This window comes from Syngnathus scovelli, chromosome 8, assembly GCF_024217435.2.
Source record: "Syngnathus scovelli strain Florida chromosome 8, RoL_Ssco_1.2, whole genome shotgun sequence".
In the NCBI taxonomy this organism is placed as follows: Eukaryota; Metazoa; Chordata; class Actinopteri; order Syngnathiformes; family Syngnathidae; genus Syngnathus; species Syngnathus scovelli.
In genome coordinates this window covers 17,575,075-17,601,890 of record NC_090854.1, presented here as the reverse complement: position 1 = coordinate 17,601,890, position 26,816 = coordinate 17,575,075, and the positions used below count along the sequence as shown (strand labels likewise).

The 26,816-nt window shown below is 45.0% G+C and overlaps 3 protein-coding genes across 3 annotated transcripts; 2 read left to right on the top strand and 1 right to left on the bottom strand.

Annotated features, from left to right (window-relative positions):
* Positions 1-391: 391 nt before the first annotated feature.
* LOC125974050 (creatine kinase, testis isozyme-like) lies at positions 392-2,677 on the top strand. Its single transcript, XM_049728838.1, has 8 exons — positions 392-550; positions 1,038-1,225; positions 1,290-1,444; positions 1,509-1,641; positions 1,703-1,874; positions 1,940-2,063; positions 2,132-2,321; positions 2,384-2,677. Exons 2-8 carry the CDS (start codon positions 1,048-1,050, stop codon positions 2,560-2,562), a joined length of 1,131 nt encoding a protein of 376 aa, XP_049584795.1. The 5' UTR covers positions 392-550; positions 1,038-1,047; the 3' UTR covers positions 2,563-2,677.
* Positions 2,678-2,859: 182 nt separating this feature from the next.
* Positions 2,860-9,251, top strand: ube2f (ubiquitin-conjugating enzyme E2F (putative)). Its single transcript, XM_049728844.2, has 10 exons — positions 2,860-3,093; positions 3,686-3,861; positions 3,938-3,967; positions 4,412-4,477; positions 5,736-5,803; positions 6,024-6,094; positions 6,185-6,242; positions 6,315-6,347; positions 6,475-6,537; positions 8,372-9,251. The coding sequence occupies exons 2-10, from the start codon at positions 3,747-3,749 to the stop codon at positions 8,420-8,422; spliced, it is 555 nt and encodes a 184-aa protein (XP_049584801.1). The 5' UTR covers positions 2,860-3,093; positions 3,686-3,746; the 3' UTR covers positions 8,423-9,251.
* A 3,708-nt stretch (positions 9,252-12,959) lies between these two features.
* On the bottom strand, positions 12,960-26,382 carry LOC125974046 (receptor activity-modifying protein 1). The gene is made up of 3 exons (XM_049728826.1): positions 25,627-26,382; positions 18,937-19,072; positions 12,960-14,182 (listed from the first exon to the last, which is right to left on the bottom strand). The coding sequence occupies exons 1-3, from the start codon at positions 25,682-25,684 to the stop codon at positions 13,927-13,929; spliced, it is 450 nt and encodes a 149-aa protein (XP_049584783.1). The 5' UTR covers positions 25,685-26,382; the 3' UTR covers positions 12,960-13,926.
* Positions 26,383-26,816: the final 434 nt, after the last annotated feature.

The following is a 26,816-nucleotide window of genomic DNA, read 5'->3' as shown; positions in this document are numbered from 1 at the left end:
CAGATTCAAAAATGAGGTCTGGGAAAAATATAGCACAATATTATAAACTGCCGCAAGAGGGCGACATTGTATTGACCTTTCCTCATTTATTGGCCAACATCTGTCAATAAATGAGGCATGCGGCGATTAGCCTGGGGTCGAAGAACCCCAGAACCCTAACCTAATATTTACGAAATATAAACGTATGGGGGCAGATTATTACTTGACAAAACCCCTTTAAACAAACCATGTCAAATGTGCGCTTGCATGCGCGACAAGCGTGACGTCACGCAGGAGCGGTATTCAATAAAATGAATAAATCAACCCGAACGTCACGTAAGTACGTTTGGAGAAAAGCACCGCACAAAACTCGCTGCGTTGCGCTCGTCAACTTTGAGAGCTTTTGTCACGTCACGAACACAATACGCGCCCCTGTGATGCAAAGCGCGTCCGACGGCGTCGAGCTGGCCCGAATAATATAAAACCAGCCTTTTTTTGTCCGGAAAAAAAATTGTTGTGTGCGAGAGCATCTTCACAATTTCATCGATCTTCTGAAGTGTTGCTGAATCAGGTAAGTGAGAAGAACGACCCATTTCAGCTTTTCACATGGATGGACAGGAAAAAGTCATTGTTGAAATTAAGCATACAGGTGCATCGATAATGCTTTACATTTAAACTAATAAAATAAATGTAAATAAGTGAAATAAATATAAAAATGTGTATGTTAAATGGGATTATTCAGGAAATGTTTTATTAAAATGAATACTCATTCAAAAAGTGAAAAAAAGAAAATAATACATCCAAAATATTTCTAAAGTTGCTGAAGACATGTTCAGCTTTAAAATTTCCAAAATTATTCAAGAATGTTCTATTTTGTGGAGGAAAGCTTATGACATCATACAAACATACATGCTTTGTGACTTCATCACTTTGTTTGGTTCCAAGAGGCCTTGATGCATTTTATGGTTAACCACAGTTGTCATTGGGCCTTCAAGCCCAACCTAACGATTGGCGTAAGTTCATCCATTCGATCTTTGACGCTCCTGTTTGGTGTTTAGCTCTGAAGGAATGGCTAACCGCAAGAAGAGAGGGCTGACGGCCGCCGACGAGTTCCCAGATCTCAGTCAGCACAAGAACCACATGGCCAAGTTCCTGACTCAGGACATGTACACCACGTTGAAGGAGAAGTCCACTCGCAGCGGCTTCACCATCGACGGCGTCATTCAGACCGGGGTGGACAATCCTGGTAAAAACTTTGGGATTCCCAAGCGTGGTGCCACTCTTTTTGATGACTCATTTGGTTCTTGCAGGTCACCCCTACATCATGACCGTGGGCTGCGTGGCCGGCGACGAAGAGTCCTACGACGTCTACAAAGACCTCTTTGATTTGGTGATCGAGGATCGACATGGCGGCTATAAGCCCACAGACACGCACAAGACTGACCTCAACCCGGGCAACCTGCAGGTTGGTGGATTTTTTGGACTGGCAATTAAAAATGAAAGAATCATTTGGTACCTTATTTGTCTAGGGAGGCGACGACCTGGACCCCAACTACGTTCTCAGCTCCCGTGTCCGAACAGGCCGCAGCATCCGAGGCTTCTGCCTGCCGCCGCACTGCTCCAGAGGAGAGAGGCGTGCTTTGGAGAAGCTCTCCATTGAAGGTCAAGGGAAACGCACACTTGTCGTGGCCCAATTTTGAATGTTTTTTTTCTTCATCTTCAGCTCTGGGTTCTCTGACTGGAGACTTTACCGGCCAGTACTACGCCTTGAAGAACATGTCAGAGGCGGAGCAGCAGCAGCTGATCGATGACCATTTCCTGTTTGACAAGCCCGTGTCCCCTCTGCTGCTGGCCTCCAGGATGGCCCGCGACTGGCCCGACGGCAGAGGCATCTGGTGAGGAACCGCCGGCGAAAAGTCTCATCCCACAAGTTTCTAAGTTTCTCGCTCGTGTTCCAAAGGCACAACGAGGGCAAGACCTTCTTGGTGTGGGTGAACGAGGAGGACCATCTGCGCGTCATCTCCATGCAGAAAGGAGGCAACATCAAGGAAGTGTTCACCCGCTTCTGCACCGGACTGGCTGAGGTGTGTCGACCGGAGGTTTTTGTGGCCGGTGCTTAGCGACTCAACTTTTTGCTCCCTGCCTGTGATAGATCGAGGCCAGGTTCAAAGAGAAAGGCCGCGTCTTCATGTGGAACGAGCACTTGGGCTACATCCTGACCTGCCCCTCCAACCTGGGCACCGGCCTGCGCGCCGGCGTACACGTCAAGCTGCCAAACTTGGGCAAGCACGCCGAATTCGAGGAGATCCTCAAAAGGCTGCGTCTCCAGAAACGCGGAACCGGTACCTGCAAATTTGATCTTTGGTCCACTTCTGCCGAGTACTCAATGCGGTTTGTCAATCAGGTGGCGTGGACACCGACGCCGTGGACGGGGTCTTTGACATCTCCAACTCGGACAGACTGGGATTCTCCGAGGTGGAGCTTGTACAGATGGTGGTGGATGGTGTCAAGCTGCTGGTGGAAATGGAGAAGACCTTGGAGAAGGGGGAGGCCATTGACGATATGATACCCAACCAGAAGTAGAAAACCATTTCAATTTTTGCTGTCCCCCATTTGTTAAGTAATATCTATCATGAATGCAGTTTCTGCTATTGTGTAAGGCTGGGATGGACTTGAATTAAAATGCTCAAAACGTTAACACGTCTCTTGTGTGATTACCACTCGTTTGAACAACTTAAAGGAAGGCAAACATTTAAGAAATGCATTTGGGTTTGTAAAATAAACAAATTTAGCAAAGCTGTATTTTTTTTCCTGATAGGTATCTGAAATGAAACGATTTGTGGCGGAACTTTTATTCTGCTGCCTTTTCTACCCGGAGGGACATTCTGTGCGGACATGATCGCACTTCCGCTCCCCATGATACCGGAGAGAAGTTCTGACAGCTGAGGTTCCACTCGGGTCATTCCCAGCCCCGGTCCCTTCCCCCAAATCACCCTTTATCATCATTTGCATTCGCGATCGCCTCAATTAATCGCCGAGTGGCGTTTGGGCGAGTGAGTGAGCGGGGGGCGTCTGATGATGCTGTAGCAGGGGCTGCTAGCTTCGATTTTACAGGTAAACAACGTCCGGATAACGCAAGCTAACACTGCCGGTCAGCTGGATAGTTTTGAAAACAACTTCAAAACAATCATTTGAACAAGTCAAAGTAGGCGGTTTTGTATTTGCATCTTTTGCTTTCAGTGGGGAGACATTATTAAGTGTGACACGATCATGAACTGGGGAAATTCTCTTTGCTAGTTATGGTTACTACATAGGTATAAGTTATGAAGTGACAACTGTCAGGCACATTACATTCTTTTCCTCAATGAAATTTCCCAATAACATGAACCCGTTCCAAAACCTGGTACGTGTCAGTAGAAAGACTTTAGAACTAGAAAATTGATCATCAGAAGTGATCTATAATGGATTTGGGAAATGTACAGGGAAGTGGATTAAAGTGAATAGATTAAAACATTGTAACGATGCACATCCAGTTTATTTAATTAACTTGTTAAAATCTCCAACACAGTCATCGTATCCAGCGGCGATTATCCAATATTAAGTGCAACGCTGCCCTGAGGGCAACCCCAGGTGACCTGGGTTTCAGAGACCCTGATTCAAAGGATTCAAACCGATGATGTTGTGTGTGTCATTCACACTGTGACAGGCGTTTGAGCGGTGGGGCAGGGGGCGGGGCGGAGCGGAGCACAGCAGCGCCTGCAGTAGCCATGCTGACCCTGACCAGCAAGCTGAGGAGGAATGACGGCGGGCAGACGAGCCAGGCCGGCGGAGTCTCGGACGCCACCCTCAGGGTCTCCATCAGGGACCGTCTCCTTACCAAAGGTTTGCATTTTCTCACCCAGGCAAGTTCACAAAGCTCACTTTGGCTGTGCTAACTGTGACTGTCGACTCTCCACAGAAGTTGCCGAACTTGAAGCCAATCTTCCTAGTAAGTTCGGATGTTATTTTTACCATTTGAATACTTTCATGTAGGTAACGTGTCTTCAGAATGACTGCAGTAGTCAGTCTTGGTTATGTTCCGTCAACGTGCTTTTGGGGGGCCCAATTCATCATCGGCGCTGGTGGGATGCGAATTTCGAAACTCCTCGTTCTCTTAAAATAAACTGTCAGCGGTTCATGTGAGGGGAAAAATAGCTGGTGACATTTTGTGCTATTTGGAGATTGGTGTTGTAGTGGCGACTTAAATCTTTCATGGCTCATAGCGTCCGTCGTCTCAACAAACTAGGCAGAGTTATATAGTGAAGGTCTTTGAACAGCAGGGGGTAGTATGGAGCTGCTTTCAAACTCAGCCATGTTTGCATAGGGACACTCAGCCACCACTTGTTTTTGGAAAAATGATTTCCGTATGCATTCAATTGTTTCCCTCTTCCAGGTACATGCAAAGCCAATTTCCCAGATGAGGACAAGTTGCACCATTTTCAGCTGGCCGTGTCTCCGGGTAAGCAGAGAGCCCTGTCGACTCATCGGTGCGATCAATTGACATTTGACCGTACCTGGCTGCCGTATATCCCCCACCCTCCCTTGCAAATTGCGTTTTGAGCATTGTAAGATTTTCCACAAAGTGGTGCGCACGCACACATGCCCTATCTGTGAGTCATCGGTCACCCTGTCGTCCCAATCGTTGGGGTCCTTCCAGCTAAGTTTCACAAAGGCCTCGGTAAGCAAAAATCCATGGCGAAAAGCAAAGATCGGCAATTGTAGCAAAGGTCCGCTGTCATTTTTCTTAAGTGAATCCGATAGTTGGGGTTCCCAGAGGAAGACTTGCTCACTTATTCAAAGCTACGGCATCATATTATTTTTTAGATTTATGAGACAAAGCCCCCGCCACTGTAGCAATCAAAGTAAAATAGATTGTGTTTTCTAACATTAATTGCTAATATGTCAGGCCCAAAATAGTCTCTGAGGAAAACTGCACTCGCAACATAACGAACGAGGACACCTTGGAAAAACGACTATTTGTGAATTCCTCAATTAATTGCTCGTTGAGCGTCGCACTCGGTGGTGCTCGGCAGCCGTGACAAAAGAATGCAGGAGTCAGCACAAAAAAAACATTTGGGTAATGTCATCCTCACTTGAGGCTGCCTTGCTCGTTCGTGTGAGTGGTTCTTTTTTTTTTTTTTCCCAGTTGTTTTTAATTAACTTGGAAGCGGGTTTCACGCACGCACGCATAACTGAACCCGTTTCACTCATTGTCTGACTTATTTCAAACAAAAAGATGACTGAACATATTTTCAGTGGCACAATGAACACTAATACAAAATTCCTCATATGTTCAAAAACAACTCCGTGTGCATTTTCTTTTTTTTTTCTAAACCTAATAAGATTTTCAAGCGTTTGCCTCGCGTGCATGTCATCAAAGTGAAATGAAAGTAATTCCAAGAAGTCAGCCAAACACAGCACAGCACAGCGCCTGCCGCCTGGACCTGTCGGGAATTTGTGCTTCATTGTTGTTTCATACACACAAAGAGACATAAAAGATTCAAAGCTCCTCCAGGCAAGTCTCATCGTTTGCGCTGACTGGCTCTGTCGGCCGTACCGCTAAAAACTCAGAAGCCCGCTTGAGTCCTAAAACTTGGATTTTTATTCAAATGAATTTAACCGCAAGATTAACATAAGCGTTGAGGTAAATGTCACAATGCGTATTTTCCTCCCATGCTGTCAATTTCCGCTCAATTCATTTGTGCCTCTGCTTGCAGATGAAGGCTACTACCAAAGTGGCAGGTTTCAGTTTGAAATAAATGTGCCCGAAGCCTACAACATGGTGGTGAGTGCGCCTGTCGTCAAATCCACTCATCTTGCCCGAAGCGTGCGCGCTAAATAAATAGATTGGATTGCCACGTCGGCAGCAATATGAGCAAGCCGCAAAGTGAAAAGGAGAACAAAAAAAATGAATTCTCATGTACGCTGGATGAAAAGATTCCCACATGAAGCGAAATGTGAAAGCAACGATTGAGATTTAATGAGCGCTCTGTTTGCTCTCACAGCCTCCAAAGGTGAGATGTCTGACCAGAATATGGCATCCCAACATCACTGAGAACGGAGAGATCTGCCTAAGGTAGGAAATGTAACTTTGAAGACATTGCTCAAAGCACGGCACATAAACGGCGGCGGCGTCTTGTCTGTCTGTCTGTCTGTCTGCCTTCAGCCTTCTGCGTGAGCATTCGATTGACGGCACAGGGTGGGCCCCCACCAGAACCTTAAAGGTAAACAAACTCATCATGCAGAAGCCAAAAGTTGGAGGGATTATTTTTGAACGTAATCTTTTTTTTTCCTAGGACGTGGTTTGGGGATTGAATTCCTTGTTCACTGTAAGTTTTTTTTTTTTTTTTTGCTGTATGCCATCTGAGAAATATTAGCCACTTGAAAAGCTTCTAGTGACTATTAGAGGCTCTCGGCCTGTTCAATGTATTTTTTTTTCTCTCTTGTCCACCTCAGGACTTGTTGAATTTTGATGACCCGTTAAACATCGACGCAGCGGAACATCATTTGAGAGACAAGGTGGGTTTGTGCTGCCGACAAATCATGTCCTCCATTCACCAGCCGCTTTGTTTCCTTTTCGAGCTTAACGTTGACGGCGTGATCTTCCGAAATAAACGACAACGCCCGGCCCGGCCCGGCCCGTGGTGGCGCTTCTCGAGCGAGCGTCTCGGCCGGCCGCTGTTGCGGTGAGACGTAGGCGGGGCGTGTGCACAGCTGGTGTTTTGCAAAGGCTCTTGGCCCCGCAACGGGTGCGAGCGAGCGAGCGAGCGAGCGAGGCAGGTACAGCGACAATTTGCAAGTCAAAGCAGCACTCAACGGCACCTCGGGAAATTCAATAGCGGAATCCAATGCGTGACTTTTTCCCTTTTTAGCCGGATGGATGTTTGCAGGAAGTGCACTTTGCTATTCATGAACTCGCCTGCTGGCCTTTTTTTTTTCTTTGGAACTTTTCTGCAGGTACTTTGCTGAAAAACTCGCATTTGCACTCTCGTTCACATGCCACAGATGAATAACGAAACGGGAAAGCGGCGATCGGTGTCGGGGAACTATGTTCATTCGAAGCTCGAAGAGGAGCAAATCACGTTGTCGATTGTTCTCCAAGGCAGGACGGGACCTTGCGGAGGCTTGCTGACTCGCGGGACTGCGCAGCTCATGCATAGCAAATTCTAAATCGCCTATCGACTCTCGAGTGGCTCGGCCTCCTCAGTCGATAGTCCGTCACTGCATTGACTTTCTTGATGCCCCGAAGCAAAACACTTTGTGTGGCTCTGCCGCTAGGCACCAGAACCTACACACTCGGGATTTGCGCACAGGAGTTGGCAAGAAATAAAAAAAGGAAAAGCGAGCACAATGTGAAAACATGATTCTGTTTTTCGCAGCCTCTGTTTACACCCTGGCTGCCTTGTCATTTTCACGCACTGAGTTCTCCGATTTGTTTCTCAAGGCGTTTGAGTCGTCACCGGGCTTTGCTGTGCTGTGCTTGATTTTCAACTTTGTTGCCATTTTTGGAGGAACACTTCCTGCCCAAAGGCGGTGAAAACTCCCCGCACAGATAATTAAGATAAGCGAGTGACTGGGGTACTGCCCAAAGGTTTTTAATAGACTTCAGTGTTTCTTCAAGCTAATGAATGGCCAAGTGAAGCTGGAAAGTTTTTTTTTCTTCTCCCATCCCCAAGTGGTTAACTAATGATCAGCGGGGGCTCTTTTTTTAATTGACTTATCTTGGATCCTTTTTCAGCATGGTCGGCTGGCTCCCAGGTGAAAGGCAAACGGGAAGTTTCATTTTGAAAATGAGCTCTGGGAGAGGAGAAAACACCCGCTTGGAGCGAGCTTGGCTCCTCTCCATCATGTCCAAGAGCCAAAAGCAATTGGATTTTCACGAGATGTCCTCTGGCTGGGGACATCACAACTCACACAATTAAGTTGTCACTGGCAGCTTTCCAGCACATTGTGCGAGCGGGTCTCGTCCGCAATCCACCGGTTACTATGTCCCACTTATGGTGGTTTCTACAGATGACTTTGTGGAGCTGTCAATCAACGCTGAGCATTATTAGAATGCGATGCGGTTGCTTTGACTTCAGAGTTAGCGCTTGAGGTGAATGTTTGCATTTCACAGCAGCATTGTGGGAGAGCGCAGGGACGTGATGCAATCCTGATAAATGGCTTACAAGTTAATTAAGCTCGCTGCTTACAATGAGGTCGCTCGATGAAGTCATGCGCTAACAGCTCGGTTGAAAAGTAACACGTTTTGCTGTCACTTCTGAAGTAAGAGATGAAGGAATGATGAACAGTAGTTTGTGTGTTGAGCTCCCCCTGCTGGTTAACGACATATTGTGTATTTGTCTGCTTTCAGGAGGATTTTCGCAACAAAGTTCAAGATTACATTAAGCACTACGCCAGATGATAGCCGAGGCATCGGGCCGCAGCGAGTCTGCTCGCGCTGCTCGCTCCACCTTTGCCTCAGCTTTTCTCAACACTGAATGGGCAGCGTCAGCAGCCGACCGGCTGGCCGGCCAGTCGTCTCCAACGTCTCGCCGCGTTCACCTTCATCGCAATAAACCTCCACGCAAACCATTACGGGAAACGCATCATTTGAGCAAGGACACAAAGCTTTATACTTACATTATTCTTCGGGAGGTGACGGCGACGCGCCGGCCCCCACGCCGCTGCTAGCTTGACGCCAAGACAGCCAACATGCCGCAAGCGAGCGAGCGAGCGAGAGGCTGCCGCTCTTCAAGTCTGTCTTTTTGTGTTTGTTTTTGCTTCCGAGTAATGAATCAAGAGGTTTATCATGTATGTGCGTGCTCAGTTCCAGTGCCTGCAGTGTTTGTGTTGGCAGAAAGAAAAAAAAAAATAATGCATGCGAGTTGACATGATGTCACGGAAAGACATTTACACGTTTTCGGACACCTTCCGTGCTACACGCTAGCAAGCCAGACAGCGTTTGAATGATCAGCAACGTAGCGTCCTCAGCTCTTGTCCTGCACACACACACACACACACACACACATTTCGATCTGCTTTTTTTTTTTTTCTCGTCGTTGACGTCTATGTGCAAAATGGGAGACTTTTCACATCCTGTCATTGCTATTTTCACATTTCCCCACAAACTGCGAAAATGTATCACTGAGGAGAGGATAAAACACAAGAGTACTGAAGTCAGTGTTAAAAATGACTTGGGCAGTCGTGCTCCAAGGGCAACAATAAATGACCTGCAAGTGTTTTCCTCCAAATCTTCTCTGTCATTATGACGACACATTCTAATTTAGGTACAAATTTGGGTTATGCTTGGAATCTTCCAAGCCATCGAGTGACTAATGTGACTTTTGGTGATCCACACAGCAAATGAACACGATACCAATGCACAGATAGTCAGTGCTAAAAGATGCACTTGCTTGTTTGATTTCACACTTAATTATAGTGGCTGGTATTCCAGAGACCCATTAGGCTGTCTAGAAGCTATTAAAAAGTCACATTTTCATAATGTGTCCCATTTAAGATAGAACATTAATAAGGCATATGGTACGTTCCAAGAAAAATAATACAGAATGAGCTCTGTCATTATTGTGGTCTGGATTGGAGCCCTTCTGCTAATGTGGTCAGTCACATATGTGAGCGAGCGTCAGGCCGGCTGTCAGGGAATTCGCCGGTGTCAGAGATCCAATCATAGCCAACATTTGGCCCGTGACAGTGAAGGCTGGCAGCCAGAGCACAGAACGAGACTAACGAGAGCACCATCACTTTTTTTTTCTTTTTTTTTTTTGCACTACCACCTTCTGCCTTTGCCTTATTACATGAAATAAAAAAAAGAAATGCCCTTCAGCCAAAATCCATTCTCCACTCGGGAAGCCACTTTTCAAACTTTGCTTGTTTTTGCCTGTGAAGAATTAATGAGGGGTCGAGCCGAAAGCTCCAAAAGGACTTGTGAGGACAGCAAAGCGGCCAAAGCCATCAAGGACCTGATTAATGGGCTGCAACGAGGCCTCATTTGTTACCCAAACGGTTGCATGCAGCCAATAGTGCTTCAAACCCACAAGAGGACCTCAGATGTTCAGAAGAGGACACCTCCATTCGTGTAGCGTCATCACAGAATGGGTAGATTAGTGGCTTGTTGAATGGCACCAATGGTTTTTGGATCCAGCCTTGTTGCCATAGTAACCCCTCCAAACTGTACTGTACCGGTGTTCCTTTTTCTCACGAGTCTCATGGAGGCAACTGGCTAGAGTTTCTAATGAGGATCAGCGGATGGACGGTCGCTTGTGAAATTCCTGCTGATGCGGATCTCGCAGCAGCAAGGCCGACCTTATTAGTCACGTCAGGCATCCCCGAGGCCAGACAGTCAGATATGAATCACATGTCAGACTCGTCTTTACTTCTTTATGAACACGCGTACTTTGTGCTCGTGTTGTCTTGTGAATTTTTTTCTTCTTCTTCGCGTTTGTTGTAGTGACCTGGTGGGCGTCGTGCGCTTGCCGCGCGTTCCCTCGCCTGGCGCCTGGCGCCTTGCTCCATCCGTCTCATTGCCAGGCCTCATTTTTCTGCGCGAACTTGCTTTCATCCGACAGGGTGACGCATTGTTGTTTCCAGCCTGCATCCAATTGCGCCAAACAAGGCCGATGATTTACGCGGTGCTGGCTAACAATGACCTAGCCGTGTATAGGTTGCTATATTACAAGTGGCAGCTCCTTGAACTGCAACAAAACTCAAGCAGTGAAGCCTCACTAATGCAAAAATAGCCAAATAATGGACATATAATTGGCTAGATTAGTTTTAATACATTCTCAAACTCACTGTACATCAAAAGACTAATAGTTAACTGTGACCATTAGCCAGGTTTTTACATTATTTCATAAATATTAATGAAAATGTAATGAAAAGTCATTATGCAAAGTCTAACCTTAACCGTGGCAATTTGAGCATTGCAGCACAAGAAAGGAAAATGATGTTTATCAGCGTGTGTGCACATGCAATTAAAGCCGGGCTTGCTGTTTGGGCACACGTACAGTAAGTCCGCTTTAGTAAGTGGCTCTCCATTTGCTTTGTTGTGCTTGAAAGGCTGGCTGCCCACGCCGGCGCTGCGGCCGTGGGCGGCTTCTGCCTCTCGTTTCGTTGTGTTAGCTTGGCAGCCGGCAAAACACAAAAGACACGGCGGCGTCAGACTTCAGGCCTACTGCAACGCAAACATCAACAAAGACATCATTCATTGCGTTGCGTTTTGCTAAATTAGCACAACTCAAGCGATTGTCAAGCGACATGCAAGCGGCAAGGAACAAAAGTTGTGTTTTCAGACTAACACGTCGCTTGGCAAGGTGAGAGACCATGCAATTAGTGAGGTGGAGACAGAACAGCGCCTCCTGTTGCATAACAGGAGTACGTCATCTTGGTGATGAAGTGCTGCCTCCACCAGGGAATATGCTGCCTTCATTCATCCCAACTCCATCTACTCTGACTCCATTTCTTCAGATGTTTGCCTCTTTGTTTTTTCAGTTGCACGGGAAAAGACACAATTATATGACTCGACGCCTTGCGGGTAGACAATGACCCCCCCCCCCTCCATGAATGACATGAGGCCCGCGGCTTGGTTGCGTAATCAAGCCTGGAGTCACATTTGTTGTTTCAGGTTCCAAACTTTGAATTGGTGAATCTAAAGTCAAAATGTGACAACTTGCTGAGTCAGCGCTGGCTCAGCCAACTTGTCATTGTGGATATAAAAAAGTATCTTCATTTTTGCTTGAATCCAAATCCAAAACAAGCCTTCATCAATCCATTTCTGATATACATATCTGCAGCAATGGCAACATGATTGACACCCATGGTAGTTGCATTTGTAAAAAAAAAAACCTTATTTTAGTTTTGTTATCGTGTTCAGACCTCATCTTGCAGAAGTTACACTGGGGAAATTGCAAACAAGACGGAAATCCGCGAAGGATGCCTGGGAATGGGAGAACGCACGCACACACACACGGAAACCAACATGCATCCACACGCACATTTCAAACATCTGTGAATGACATTATGACGTCCAATGGGATTAAGGGCAAGGAAAACCATGTCTGCTGTCACGTCTTGCTCCTTGTACTATTTAATAGATATTGCCAACGATATATTTGATGAATTTGTCTTTAGAGACCACCACAGCAATGAAATGAAATTAAAGAACTCAACATGATGGAAGTAGTGATAGCCACCTTTTATATTAGGTACTCACGAAGGCTGCCGATACCAACCGCGGATACTCTATCGATCTCCACAGAGATGGTTGCTTCGATGGTTGCAGCGGGGACATTCCCCGCTGCATCCATCGAGGCTTCCGCTCGGGATTCCATCTCGATGCCGTCCCGCCCTTATGTAGCAATGTGCTATCTTTGTCCACAATCCCTTAGCAATGACGTCATTGGTCAGCACAGGTACTCTTTTGGCAACGACGTTAAACAGCTCCAAAGCATTTGAGCTTTACTGAGGTTGCCATGGTGACCCATCAGCGCTGTTTAGAAGCAGCTACATGACACCGGAAGACCTCAGTAAAGATCTCGGACTTGGCGGCAACACCGAGAGCGACTGTCAGTGAAGTCAGGTATGACTTATGTAAAAAAAAAAAGAAAAAGAAGAATAAAATAAAATTGGACATGCGGGGTCACGGAATTGTTACAAAACAAATGCGGCTTTGTGCAAGTGTGCGATTTATGACATTTGGCTTCTCTTGCCTGCCAAACAAAACAGGAAAAAAAAACGATAGCGCGAGTGCCCACGCTCGCATCCGTACAGAAACCGCTTCTCTTACAAGGTCAAGCCGTCACACCGTGCGTGACGCAGCGGCAGGAAGCTTGCAAAAAAGGACACTTTGCAGCACCAATCATTATTTTCGTTGCTTTTTGGGTAAATCATTCAAGAGGGAACTGCGGATATAGCAATAAACACTTTCAAACAAAACCTCCACAACCTGACGCACAACAAGTCACTTTAATAAAGGCTTCCTTTCTGGTCTTTTGGTACATTGGAATTTGAAGACAAACATTTTTTTTTCCATTGCAAATGCCGCCTTCGCTTCTCTCCGAGAAGTTTTGGCACAAAATACAAAGTGGGAGCGTGTCATGAAGGAGTGTGTGTGTTTTTTTTTTTTCTTCAGAGAAGCAGGTTAGAGCTCAAGCTCCCTTAAGAGGAAAGAAAGCATTCAAAAATATCAATAAGGAAGGCGTTCACAGCGCACACTCAGATCAGAAATCAATCCTGAGCTCAGGTCTGCCATCCAAAAGCTTCGCTTGAGGCATCGGCAGCGCTTAGCAGAACTTGATCTTCCTTTGGAGCTTTCTTCTTTGAATTCTTCAGACATTTCACAAATTCACTTGGACAAGTAACAAGGAGGAGGACGACTCTCCAAGTAGTACAAACAAACAGAACGGGAAAATGTTTTGCGATTAATCGACAAAAATATCTGGAGATGGGGTCATTTTAAAACTGAGCTAGCTCACTACAGTAGACAACATACGAGCATATCGCCAAGGAATCTCCGCCGCCAAACTTCAGATATATTGCAGTACCAAGACTGACATGTGAGAGGCACTATGGACACGGCATCCAGACTGCTGCAGTAGAAGAAGAAATAAAAGTTGCTCGCTTATCTGGGAATGAGTTTGCAAGTGGAGAACTCTTCTTTATTGGACTGACTTTATGGTTGAGAAATTAGTCATTTAGGAAATCATCAGAATTTTGTGCACTTTTGTTTGGTGGTGGGAGATTCTTCTCATGCAAAATACGCCTTGGCTTACTAAAGTCTGGGAAAGTCCAGTGCTGCTTCAAACCGGCACCGGTCTGCTGTACAAGGAGTTTGGAGGTCATATAAATAGCTGCGAGATTCATCCCAAAAGAGTTTTTAATGTCTGACGTTCCTCCCTGGAGAAAAGCGCTCCCCTACACGATGCCCTCGCTGCGCTTGCTCCTCCACACCACTAGGGCAGTCATGAGCAGGGTAACCAGAATGGGCATGGCGATGAAAGGGCCCAGGATGCGGTTGGGGGGGTCCCTGAGCAGCCGGCCCGACAGCGAGCAATTGTGGAAGTAGGTCTTGTGCACCTGGATGAAGAAGTCATCCACCAGCAGGTTGGGCCAGAAGCAGTCCATCTTCAGCGCCACCAGGAAGGTGCAGTTGGTCAGCTCGCCATAGAGCCTGAAAGGGCGAGTGAGCACATGGCATCAGACACGATTCATTTTGGAACTTCTGCTTCGAGTTCCTCGTTCAGTTTTTCCTTATTTGCTCTTTGTGATGTTCTTCTCTCCACACAACAAGCCATAATTGTCCTATTTGGGTCAGTCTTTCATTTTTTATTTCCTTAACCACACTAATTAAAGACCCTAAAAATGCAATGAGGAAAAATAGTCATCCTAAATCCATGATAGATTTTGTTTTCTACAGTTTTGTTTCAAATCACGTATTTTTTATTTATGTTTGATTTGTTGATAGTCCCAAATTATCCATTGGTATTTCCTGCTTTTAAATTACATTAATACTTTTACTAGAACATCCTCATGGGGCACTTTGGAACGTTCAAAGCAAACCATGGTTTATATAAACATTTTGACGTTCCTTTAATCCCACATGAAACTTTAAAATGGGAGCAAAAACAAAACAGAAAACTGAAAATCCAGCCTCCCCCACCGCCTTATTATTCCATAATAAATAAAAAATAAACATTTTTGATTTACAATTCTTGACATAATACACAATTAAAAGAATGTAAAGTATTTAGCCTAAATTATTTTGTTGTTCTGAAAAGTGAGCAGAAGGATAAAAAATGTTGAAGTGGCTGTTTTGGTTGCCGGGGACAGACGGATGTTTTCCGACGTGCTGCAAATTGCTTTTGTGGACTTTGCGGACACGCTAATTGGCAACAATACACCGGACCAGCGGGGGGAATCTGGAACCGCTCGTTCATTTTCTGGACGACCTGACTGGCATAATCAAATTGTGTCAGGCGAGGAGCAAAGGAAGAAGATGACATTCCACCGCTCACACATTTTTGCTATGTTTTGACGTTTTATTTAGATAGTGAATGGCAAAAACATCCTCCCTGATCTCATTAAGCACAACTCTAAAACTCGGCTTGGATCTGTTGAGTTGAACTCGTGAGAAACGGGAGCGACAAAAAAGGGCTTTGTTTTTCTTCAGATCAAAGCAAAGATTTTGAAATCGGAATCCAGCGACAGAAATTCTCATAAGGGCGTGAAAAAGCTCCGCGCTCCGCGCTGCTTGATGTTATCAAGTGGTAGAAAGCGCCCGTAATCCATTTGCAATTGGACGCCTAATGAGACGCCTAATTGGAGAGCGTCGCAGAACTGAAACGACACTTGGCTTTCCACGCTACTGAGTGCACAATTGTGCCCGGCTGGCGCAATCCAATGTGAGCTCAGACACAAAAGACTTCAAAATTATTACAGATAGCGGACAGGCATGCACCCATGGCTGAACAAAACAGCCTCACACAAAGGGGGGAAAAAAAACAAAAACCTTTGAGGGCAAGATCTTGAGCTATTTTTACACTGAGCCTGGACTGAAAAAAAAAAAAAAAATGAACAGAGCCAGGGGAACAAACCGCTGTAGTTTTGATTCATCATAAAACGGAAAAAAAAATTAGCCTCTAGTTGATTCCAATCGTCTGTGCTCGCTCTAACTTTCAGAATCTCATCTGACAGAATTTACATATCTTGAAACATGAATCGGGCAAAAAAAGACAAACTGTCGTAGCTATGCTTGGCACACAGATCAAGTGGAGCATAGTTCATAGAGCCCTTATTCATAAAAAGCGGATTATGACAAGTGTTTGATCCCAAGCCCTTTGGGAAGCAACAAAGGACATTGTGGAGCTAGCTCGTTCCATCACACCATGGTGTTGGGAGCACACGTCAAAGTCGGTAGACTCGACGCCAATCGAGCAAAGAACGGAAATAATAATTATACTGACTGAGGTGGATCTCAGCACAAAATTAAACTAAGGTTGGATTGCCCAATTCCAACTGAGAATGCCGAAATCAAATTTTAAAAACTTTAGACAGGTTAGAAATGAAAAATCACGGAATCTTAGGAGTCTTTTCTTTGTCTTGTGAGTACGATACTGTCTCCTGGTAGCCAAGATGGGCACACCAGAAGGAGCAGCACGATGAAATGGCTTGCTGAAATAAATCACCTTTACATTGTGTTTCATGAAATTATTATCGAGTGTCTGCCCTTCCTAATGAAACCAATGAAGAACTGATTTCAACTTGTATATGCAAAAACAAAGTGGCACTGTGAGCCCACTGATCTGTGAATAACAGTTCATTCAAAGTCATTAGAAGGTTTGCAAGCACTGATTTGGGGAGTGGAGGAACAAATACAAATGATTGCTTTTCAAACACACACAACAAAAGTCATGTAAGCAAATGTGAAAAGTTCCAAAACACAGCATATTAACAACGGACAGAACTTCAACATGACAAAGTAAGTTAAACATGCCACAAGGTAGCAACAACCACCCGGCACGAGCAGCTCAAAGCGGGGAACTAAATACAAGCAAAATAACGAGACAACGAGGCACACATGGGCTCGAAGGGAGCTGATTGGTCGATGAGGACGGGCGCTAACGAGACCAGGTGCGTCACATGAAAAATTATGGAACAGGTTTCATTCCGAATCTAATCAAAAAGTTGACCAAAAAAAAACAAATTATGAGAACGTTTTGATTTCTCTAAGATTACATTTTTACTACAGGGAGGTTTTGTGGTCCCCATGCTGAAGGTATTTGGAATTGTTTCAATATGGCCAACACTCAAATTATTGTACTGATGGGAAAAAAGTCAGTTCTATCTCTACAGTTTTTTTTTTTTTGGTGGCTTTCATTGTGAGCAATTTGGAGGAAGCGATGACATCGTTAAATGTTACAAATAAAAGCGGCTTCACAGGTGAGACGCCATTTATCAGACAAAACTGCAGCGAAATGAAAACTCGCCACGCGTCCTTTTCGCAATCCCGGTGAAAAAAACCTGCATGTCACAACTCGCAGCACTTAGTTTGCGCTATTTAGTTAGTTTGTCCTTATTTTAGCTCCGAACGCATAATTGCTGCGCTCATTAAATACCGAGTGACTCGGGCTGTGAAAGAACTTTTCTGTTGGGCGGACTGCGGAGAAAATGAGAGTCAAACAAGTCATGGCCATCAGGACCAAGCAATTAATTCAAACGTTTTGCCAGCGGCGGCAATTAAATGAGCTGAATTTGAATTTACAGATAAGCCATTTTCATTCTGTCCTGCATCTCTCCAAATTGTTTGGATTCCATTTCAGAATCAAAATAACCAACATCAAGAAATACATTTTTACGACTCTCGTGACGATGGTCTGAATTCCGCGGTTCGTATCGGATCTAAGTGCATCACAGCCCATTGTGAAAACGACTCACCGATTCCGACGCATGTTAACAACTTTCCGGTATCGTCGTGAGCTGACCTCCCGCAAGTCTCAAGCCTCGGCGTATCGAGTTCCGAGACCATCCCGCCCCGTATTGATTGGGACAATGAAAGAGAGGCCACGCGAGCTCGCTGCCCCGGCCGGTCTTCTCTAATTGCACGCTTGAGTAGCAGGGGAGTCAGGAGGGCTGCAGGTATGGATGGAAAAATATGCTCACTCTGCAAGCTAAGGGGAAGGACAAAGCCTTTTGAGTCTCTCACCTCTTATTAGATTCTCTTTGAACGCAAAGACGACGTGCGACGGGGGTGTCGTGCGAGGGAATTCAGCTGTGAAGCTGTGAAGGCAACACGCCGCATGCTCTGAATAATGCATTCCAACATGCTCCGAACGTACAGGGAAAATGGAAGGTCTTATGAACACAAGGATTCAACCATATAGGCACAATCGTTTGAGGTCCGTTTTAGAAAAAAAAGAAAGAGATGTCAAGTTGCTCACCACGTGGAAGCCATAAAAATAAAATAAACTTGGATAAGAGTCTTCTGAAAGTGAGATTCAAACGTGCACATGTCAGATTTCCCTCGAGTTTGGATCGACCGTCCCAGTACTTGACCTTTTTCTGCAGATTTAAATTTGATAGCTTCATTATCTTTTGCATGTTTTAACTCACGGTTCTGCTTTCGTCACGAGGTTGCAAAACGAGAAGGTGACAATTGCGCGTGGCTCCGATATCTTTTTACAAACCACACAATGGCTGCCCCGCTAAACGACCTCGATGACGCACGAGATACTCAAATTTCAAATTGGCTGATAGCTTGACAAACAAACACGCAAGACTTGAATTGAGGTTTGAATTAGCCCTAAGAAATGAACACTGAATCAGAGTTTCTGGATTCGAATCAATCAATCATTTCATATTAGCTTAGCTAGCTAGCCAGCTAATGATGCTAGTAGTAAGCTACTATTTTCACCTAAAAGAGAAAACGTCGGTGTATTTCAGAAAACGTCCCACTGCCTCTCAACCACGGCACTCAGCGCTTCTTGAACCAAAAGGTGAACTCAAGTGAATCTACAGCAACCTTGACATTTGCAACGTGTCTTTGCACTATGGCTGAACCCGCATGAGTCAAATAGCAAAAGTTATCTTCACAGAAAGGGAAAAAGGACTGGAAGCCTAACTTGATCAGGTCATACCGGGCGGCGGGTGGGGGGAGTATCAATTATTTAAAGAGCCATTTCTTCCTGACGCTGACCTTTAAGCAGATTTGCTTGGAGCTCACTTGGACCAAAAACCACCGAGGAAGAAATTGGCTATTTATAGGTCCATCCTGGATTGGTCGATAGCCAAGCCGTACCAGGTACCTTGTGAAAGGAGCCTCTGTGGCTACGCTACGCTATACTACGCTACACCTATGAACAGGAAGCCGCATGCAAATATGGAGCGTTTCGTTTGTTTGCATGTAAAGGTGGTGTTTGCAGAACTCACTCGACGGTGTCCTCCCAGCTGCACCAGTGTCCCTGGTCCAGTTCTTGCATGTCCAGTCTGAATTTGGCCAAGCAGAACTCTTCAATGGCGTACTCGTAATGGGGTCCGCAGCCCAGTGCGCTCACACACTGAGTCACTGTTGAGAGAAAATGAAAGAAAACAATCTTATAGAAAGGATCTCATCTTGACATCTTTCATTCTACCAATGCGGCGAGCGGCGCGTCGTGAATGTGAACCAGGACGTCGGGTCCCATTTTGCCACGGCAAGCATTTATTGATTGACTCAGAAGAAATAGGGACACGGCCTCACCATGATGAATAACACTTGATCATGACACACACGAATCATCTGGGTTTTCGTGCCCGAGACGTTACAATTGCGAGCAATTCCAAAACTCACGGCTCTTCTGGTGTGTTGGATAACCAGATCTATTTTTTTCCGGGCTAAGATTAAATAAACTGCGAGATGGACTGCAGCTATTTTCTCTCTCGCTGACGTCAATTTTATGTGGTGATTCATGGAGAGGGAAATCTCAATTTCTGGCTTTTCATCTAACTTGCAGCTGTTACAATTCAAAATAGCAGCGCAACGCCCACTACTCTGACTTTTAAACAGTTTTTTTCTTGTTTTGCCGCAACTCATAGACGAGAATGCAAATGTGTTCTCACCACAGTGCGTGTTGCCCCCCCCCCCCCCCCACGCCTTTGAACAGCTGACAACCGGGCCCGAGAAGCAACAACAAGCGAAAACAACAACATTCCTAAATGGGCTCTGATGAACTTTAATGGCAACCAGCGCGGCAAACTGCTTAATTGAGTGTTTGCGGCAAAATAAAATCAACTTGACTTTAAATGTACCTCGAGTGAGTGCTCAGTGAAAGGAAAGAAGAAAATAATTGCCGGTTCCGTTCCGCAGGCCATTCAAACACAATCAGCTACATTCAGGGGGAATATTATGATTATGTTTGATAAGAAGAAATCAACTTTCCAGGCAGGTCACACAGCTCTCGCTGTAATGATCCCCCACACGGCTCCGAGCAGCTGTTCGCTCTTCTCCACGGCTTATTTATTCAGTTGGCTTTTGAAGAAAATGCAAACATAGCATAGAGGATCAGTAGAAATGGTCCATTAAGCAGCCCCCTCAAAATATTAAACACGATAATTTAATGCCAATGGCAACGCGCTCTAAAATTAGCCTGGCTTTTCCAAGTGCGTCATTACTGCCCATAATTGTACAGCGCTACCTTGAGATACAAGTTGAATTCCTTCCGTGACATGCTTGTGATTAAACACACTTAAATTGCAAATCGAAAAAAAAAACAATATCGGTGTCCATCGGCGGCGAGGAAAAACAAACGATTCTAAGCGTAGGCTAATAATTACGCGGCGGGTCAAATTCAACCCAAGTCAGGTCAGAAGGTCGACCGCAGTCAAATGAGCCGAGCCGGGCAGACACAGTTTCTCGTTTTCATGAGACGAGCCGCGCATACGTCCGACAAATTAGAGACGAGGGTGAGAAGTGCTGTCTTTCTATTTCACTTGGAACTCTGCAGCTGTCAATCACGTGCACACACACGTACGCACTCGCACATACCTCCGGCGATATCTAATAAGACAGCGGAGCCCCAGGGGGCCGACTTCATAATAACTTCTCTGAACTGTTGACATCGTTGAGTGGAAAGCGAGATCAAGGACAGATTTTCTTCAAACAGAAATGTCCAACTGACCACTTTATTCTGTTTGTGCGGCTTAGCATTCATCAAGATGGAAAAAAAATAGTATGTTCAAGTGAAGCTTCAAAAGCATCTGTAAACCAGCGAATATGAAATACTGGTTCTTTGTGAGCATATTTTTATGGTTTAAATGATTCATGTCGGCGGGAATGGCACACTTTGCTATATTACCCGTAATTTAGTTAGAATGAAGCAATATATTTTACAAATGTAGTATATTGTTAGCCTAATAGCATAGTTGCTAAAGTCCTTTTATTCCTATTATTCCAGACATCAGTTAGCGGTCAAAGCTCGGTCAGACTGTGTGCATTGTGTTATCGACTCGGTCCAAATGCTATTCGTCGTTTAGCTAACAGGCTGTTTAATGGGCAGCAGTTAAGCGGCTAATTAGCCGCACTATCTGACCTGGCAAATGGCTGCGGGCGGATTGTTTGTCAAGCAAGCGGCGGGTGTTGCCATCACGACGTTAGATAAGATGGAGACGCCGGTACAAAAAGACTTTGCGGCTTTTCTCTTTGATTGAGGGCCTCGGTGTGACGGGCGTTATCGCTATTAGCTTTGCTGTAATTGCTATTAGCTTTGTTGTAATTGCTGTTCGCTTTGTTTGTATTGAAATCAGCGGATCGCAAACACAAAGACTGTAACGACCTTGTTTTGGGCTAACTTTTCATTCTTTGAAGCTGTGCTGTAAAACTTGAAATTTGTGAATGAAGCCCGGAATATTCACTCATCTATTTTTACACCGGCAATCATTGGCTGTGACCGACCGAGGCCGAGAAAGCCATTTATGACCCAGTTGGGATGATAATATGCCGAGAGCAGGAGAAGAAAAAAATAAAAAAGAAAAACACGGCGGCTACAAAAACACCCAGCAAATGTGATGATGCATGCATGAGTAAATCAATGTTATTTGGGTTAAGACGATTTGACACAAACAAACAGCCTGTGACAGAATCGGCTTGCCTGAAACGAGCGCAGAAATGTGTCGATTAATGTCCTGTTGTTGTTGTTGTTTTTTTCTATTTTGCGCGGAATTATATAATTCAAGTATGATCGCAACGGCTATAAATAACACTGACTGAAGTGGCGCTTCAGAGGGCAACGTCGAGCTTTCAGGCTGCTGCCATAGATGGAACCGTAACAAATGTCTCACATTAAGCCCGGCTCGTAAAATCTCTCCCGTCAACGGGATCTGCAAACGCGCAACAGATTTGGATCAGATGGATGATGTTCTACAGATAACGCACTGTCATTTAGAACCACTTGAATTGGACGGAGACGAGAATAAACGACGACAACTTGAGTTTGTGCTCCGATAACCGTAAACAATCAATGCCATCCGAGACAATCTGGCATCTTCAATGAGCCTGAATTCTTCAAAATGAATTTCAGGCATTCTCTACTCCACTTTTACGTCTTTATGGTTTGAAATATGTCACATTTGACGGCCCACACTTGAACGGCGCCGTTCGGCTAGCCCCGACCTGCTCAGGCTAACGCAAAATTGCACGCCTACGGTACATGTTGATAATTAGCAGGCGTGTGCGTGATGCCATCCATCACCGAGCGGTCATTAAAGTGAGCGGGGCTATCGGCACTCGGAGGTAAAAGCAAGCAATTAGTGGCGACAACAATCGGAGCGGGAGAGCGCAATGTTGGAGAAACATCCCTGAAGGCTGAAAAGCAGACAAAGCAACCATTTTTATCATTTTATAAAATGTGAGATCATTCACTTAACGAAACAAATCCGTTCCTGTGTTTTTATGTCGAAGAAGAATAACGCCACCTCACATGCAGATTTTCGATTCTTGACCAGAGCAGCTTAAAGAGGAAAAGAAAACCCATCCAAGAATCTGTATGTGTTTACCCCGTGGAGAAAGAGAAACATATGTGCCGGAATTTTCCATTGCTTTGATCAAATTCATCTTTGTGCTCCAATGTAATGATTAACAACAGGAGGCAAATTCGGGGAAAACGATGAGCCGACATCCATCAAGAACCTTCATTGTTGCATTGTGTCAGAATGTTCCAACTTGCATGAATTTTTAAAAACCTTCCACACACGGAGACATTCCCTTGTCCATGTTCTCGCTACTCGGCACGGTTAACTTTTGTCTGGACTGTTAAAGCTGCTGACCGCTGCTCTTTTCAAATGGATCGTTTATTTTCTGACAATGGCAAGGATGCACTCAAGCACGGGGGGGGGGCATTTATTATAAATGCTTTACAAGGACGGACGGGAGTGTGTCAATCGATGGTTTGGGGAATTTTACAATCTCAGCGTTTGAATGAGTGCCGTGGAAGAGCCAAGTGCGGCTTGACATTGAATCTCTGAGGATGTTTTGGAGAGCGCATCAAGTTGTGGGATTGGATAAATTCAAATTCCTGCAAGTGAATTAGCTGGGCTCAAAATGTCCCCCGAAAGCAGAGAGCTCGTTATCTCGGCCCCAACTGTGGCCAAGGATTTATTAAGTGTGCCGGACTTCAAGAGCTTCCTGTGGTTGTTTTTGTTCTCGGCGCTGCTAGAAAAAATATTTTCACATCATTGCTATGTTGACATTTTAATAGGAGGCATATTGCAGAAAATGGCCTTTTAATTGCTTGTATCTAGAGTTGCTGACCCATCAGGTGTAAAATAAATAACTTTTTGCGAGCGGCCGAGCTGTGTCCAAAAAATGTGTGCCAATTAGAATGTCACCAATTACCACTAAAATGTCTTCACCGGATTTTCTCAATGAAAGACAATGTAAGACATTACGCACACACGCTGCGCTTGGTTTTGGCAATACGGGGACGTCGGCGGCTCGTGCAAGATTAACGATAAATTTAATCCGCAAATGTTTTCACTAAATACTGAGACCGCAGTGTAATCCCATTAGAGAATGCCACAAAGCTAGTTGCCGGGGGAAAGGCCAAGTCGGATCTCGGGCTGGTTCAGTGGACACCACGCAGGAATCAGGATTTAGTTTTTAGACTTTCCCCCCCAAAAAATAACAATCACTTTGCCTTTTTGTTGATATGACAACTTTGCTAAACTGTGGACAAGAAGATCTAAACCGTGAGGTGCGTGGGATGAAAACCACGCCCCAAAAAGGAGAGCGAGCAAGCGAATGAGCGAGCAAGACAGCGGCATTATGATTTGGTGATTAGGCCCAGTAATAACAGTGTCACATTTTCCATTCCGGGAGGTGTAATTGAATTACAAATGCTGTTTGAGACACAGCAGAAGAAAAGGAAGGGAACCCAATCAATGGCGCGTCTATCTTCAGACGGACGCTACGGCCCCTGAATACAAGACGGGACGCCATCTGCGCCGAGGAAATTAAGAAGCCACTCAAGCGTGCTTTCCGTCCTTTTTTAAATTTATTTTCCCGCTAAGATTTTCTCTGATGCCAATTGTGTTTTGGTTCCTCCCACCCGCGGCAATCGAGTGTCAAATTTCCCTCACGTGTTCCGATTAGTGTTGTAATGTGTTTCCATTGCAGGTCCCCACGATGCACTTTTGACATTGTTGACTGGCAAGGCAGAGAGAAACATTGATTGTGTCACCATTTGGCACGTACAAACACTTGATTGCAATCAGCATATTTGAGTGGCTTATTTTCCTTTTCGTCCTTGGAGGATTGTTCTTAAAAGGTTTTTTGGATTTCTCAATCGGTTTGTTTGCTCTCTTCCTCTCCTCCTCCCTCCTTTTCTATCTATAAATACCAACATATTACTAGTCTGGTTAGATAAATGCCTGTAGGAGTTTTTTTGTTTTTTTTCCAGCGGCCTTGAATTTAGCACACTTTGACGTGTTCTTTCAGTGAAGCAGAAATGCTTCAAAGAAAAACGGTAACCCGGTGAACTCGTCTGACTGAACCGCAGCAACACACATCGTGGACCCTTGACGGGAACAGTTTGGAAATAAATCTCAGCAGAGCGAGATTTGAAATGAGTCTTTGTCCAAGTAACAGGAGGAATTATTTCACATTTCACACTTTGAAGAGCAGAGTGGATGATTTCCATCAATCACACTCAAAAGATCTCCAGGCCGAGCCTCCCTGATTTAACGACGGTGTTCCTTTATGGCGCTTTGCTGTTTTAGCACAATGTCGGAGACAGATAATAAATTCGACTAGGTCCCTCACTGAGCACCCTGGGAAGGGCCAAAATATTAGAAACACCGCCCTGGCATTCTTGTTCCAGAATGGCTCTCGCGTGTGCTCCTGCAGAGTTTATTTACTGTGACCAATGGAGACGCGTTACTGGCGGGAATGTCAACCCAAACACAAGAGCAAGTTCCGTTCCTATAGACCTGAGTCGGAACGCGTCACCGTCTCGGCTTATAGGCGAGCAAACGGATGTTTTTTTTTTTGGTTTACATAACCGCATGGCTTCTTAAGCCAAATGCTCAAGGCTACTGGAAAGGAGGAGATTTAATGAAGGTGCTCTAGAGGTTCATTCATCAAAGGCGGTAAAGTATAACCAACCAACTTGACCTTGGTGAACAAAGTTCAGATGAACAAACTTTTTTTTAAAACTTTCTCAGCATGTCTGTGATGCATTTCCTTTTTTGTTATTTTTTTTTACGGCTGCATTTTGTATCCAAGCGGATTCTGGGTTGAAACCAGTTGCATCCGTTCCGGTCTTGACACTTTGACATACAAGTTCAGTAAAGCGCTCAAATGTTTCTGCAAAAAGACAGCTCATAAAATACTCACAGCCAAAAAGAGTTATGAATATGGAAGGGGAAGTTGTTTGAGTTGCACAGCTCTCCTAATATGAAAATGTATTGCAGATGTCAGAACATTTTGTTGACAGAAAGAGCCAACAAAATACTGCAAAGGTGGAAATATTGAAATATAAATATTGCGCCCGCAAAATACGTGTGGAAAAAGCGCAAAACTCAAATGACTTGATGCAGTCACGACACACAAGCGGAACACAGTGACACTGTTGTGTGCTCTTGACTTACCCACAATGAACCACAGGAGCGTCTGTTTGTGCAGGGCTGCCCTGGTCACGGTTCCCATCCTGGCTGCCCCCTCCCCTTGAAGAAAAAAAAAAAAACTCTCCGGACGCAAAGTTATTTAGAAGCACCGGTGTCCCGCTGGACGCTCCTGAAGACGCATGGCGTGCCGCGCGATCCACCACAGTCACTGAGAGTGTGAGCGTGGCCCCCAGCACACTTACACGCAGCAGGGGGGGTGAGGTGGGTGTGCGTGTTGGGGGGGTCGTTCGCTACCTTCCACCACGGAGACGCTCCATGCGGTGCGCGCTCCTGGAACGCGCCATGGGATAAAGCAGCCCGAGTGGCGACGACGCTTGTCCGTGCGCGAATGAAGGTGTGTTTTGGGGGAGCAATTACTGAGCAGGGAGGCAGCTCGAGGCGCAAAGAGGGGTGGTCGGGCCCGGGGGAGGCGGTACATTCTTTATGGTTCTTTTTCATTGGCTCATTGGAAATTTGTCGAATATAACTATGAGGCGGACAGTGTTGGTGTATTCTTTTGTTATTGTTGCGCGGAAATATTTGTAACGAAGCGGAATGGCTTTGCAAATAGATTAAATGCAAGAATAAAGTTATGTTTTGGGGCTTAATTAAATAGTCAGGGTTTGTAATTGATTGGTTTGTAGTGTTGGCTGCTTTAAGAGACAGTCAAATTGCATTGCATTGTCAGTTAGTGCCATCTAGCGGTCAAGTGAAAGCATGCAAAGTGCACCTTGCAACGGAATGAACTTTTTTGGCTTTGGCAATCGAGCTAATCGATAGGGATCTGTTATGCGGGGGAGGGAACTATTTGTACAAATTTAGTGACTTGATTAGAAGTCTCGTTTTTCCAAGATTGATTTTCAGTATGAGGTTGGACGAGAATCAACTTGATTATAGGATTCAGGAATAGAGTTTAATGTCGAGAAATGTGAAGACAATGCTTGTAAATGTACCAAATGGATCAAGGACAACAACTCGACCAAGTTTGTCCACAAACAAAATAAAATAAAACACAGCAGGGCATTTTAGATGCGATTGTTTTTTTTCTAAATAGAAATTTGGCATAAAGAGTGACAACTTAAAGTGCCTCATTCAGTACAGACCTCCATGGCACACAATATTGTCTTTTTGTTAGCTTTCCGTTGTTTGGCGCTGGCTGATCACAGTATTTTTTT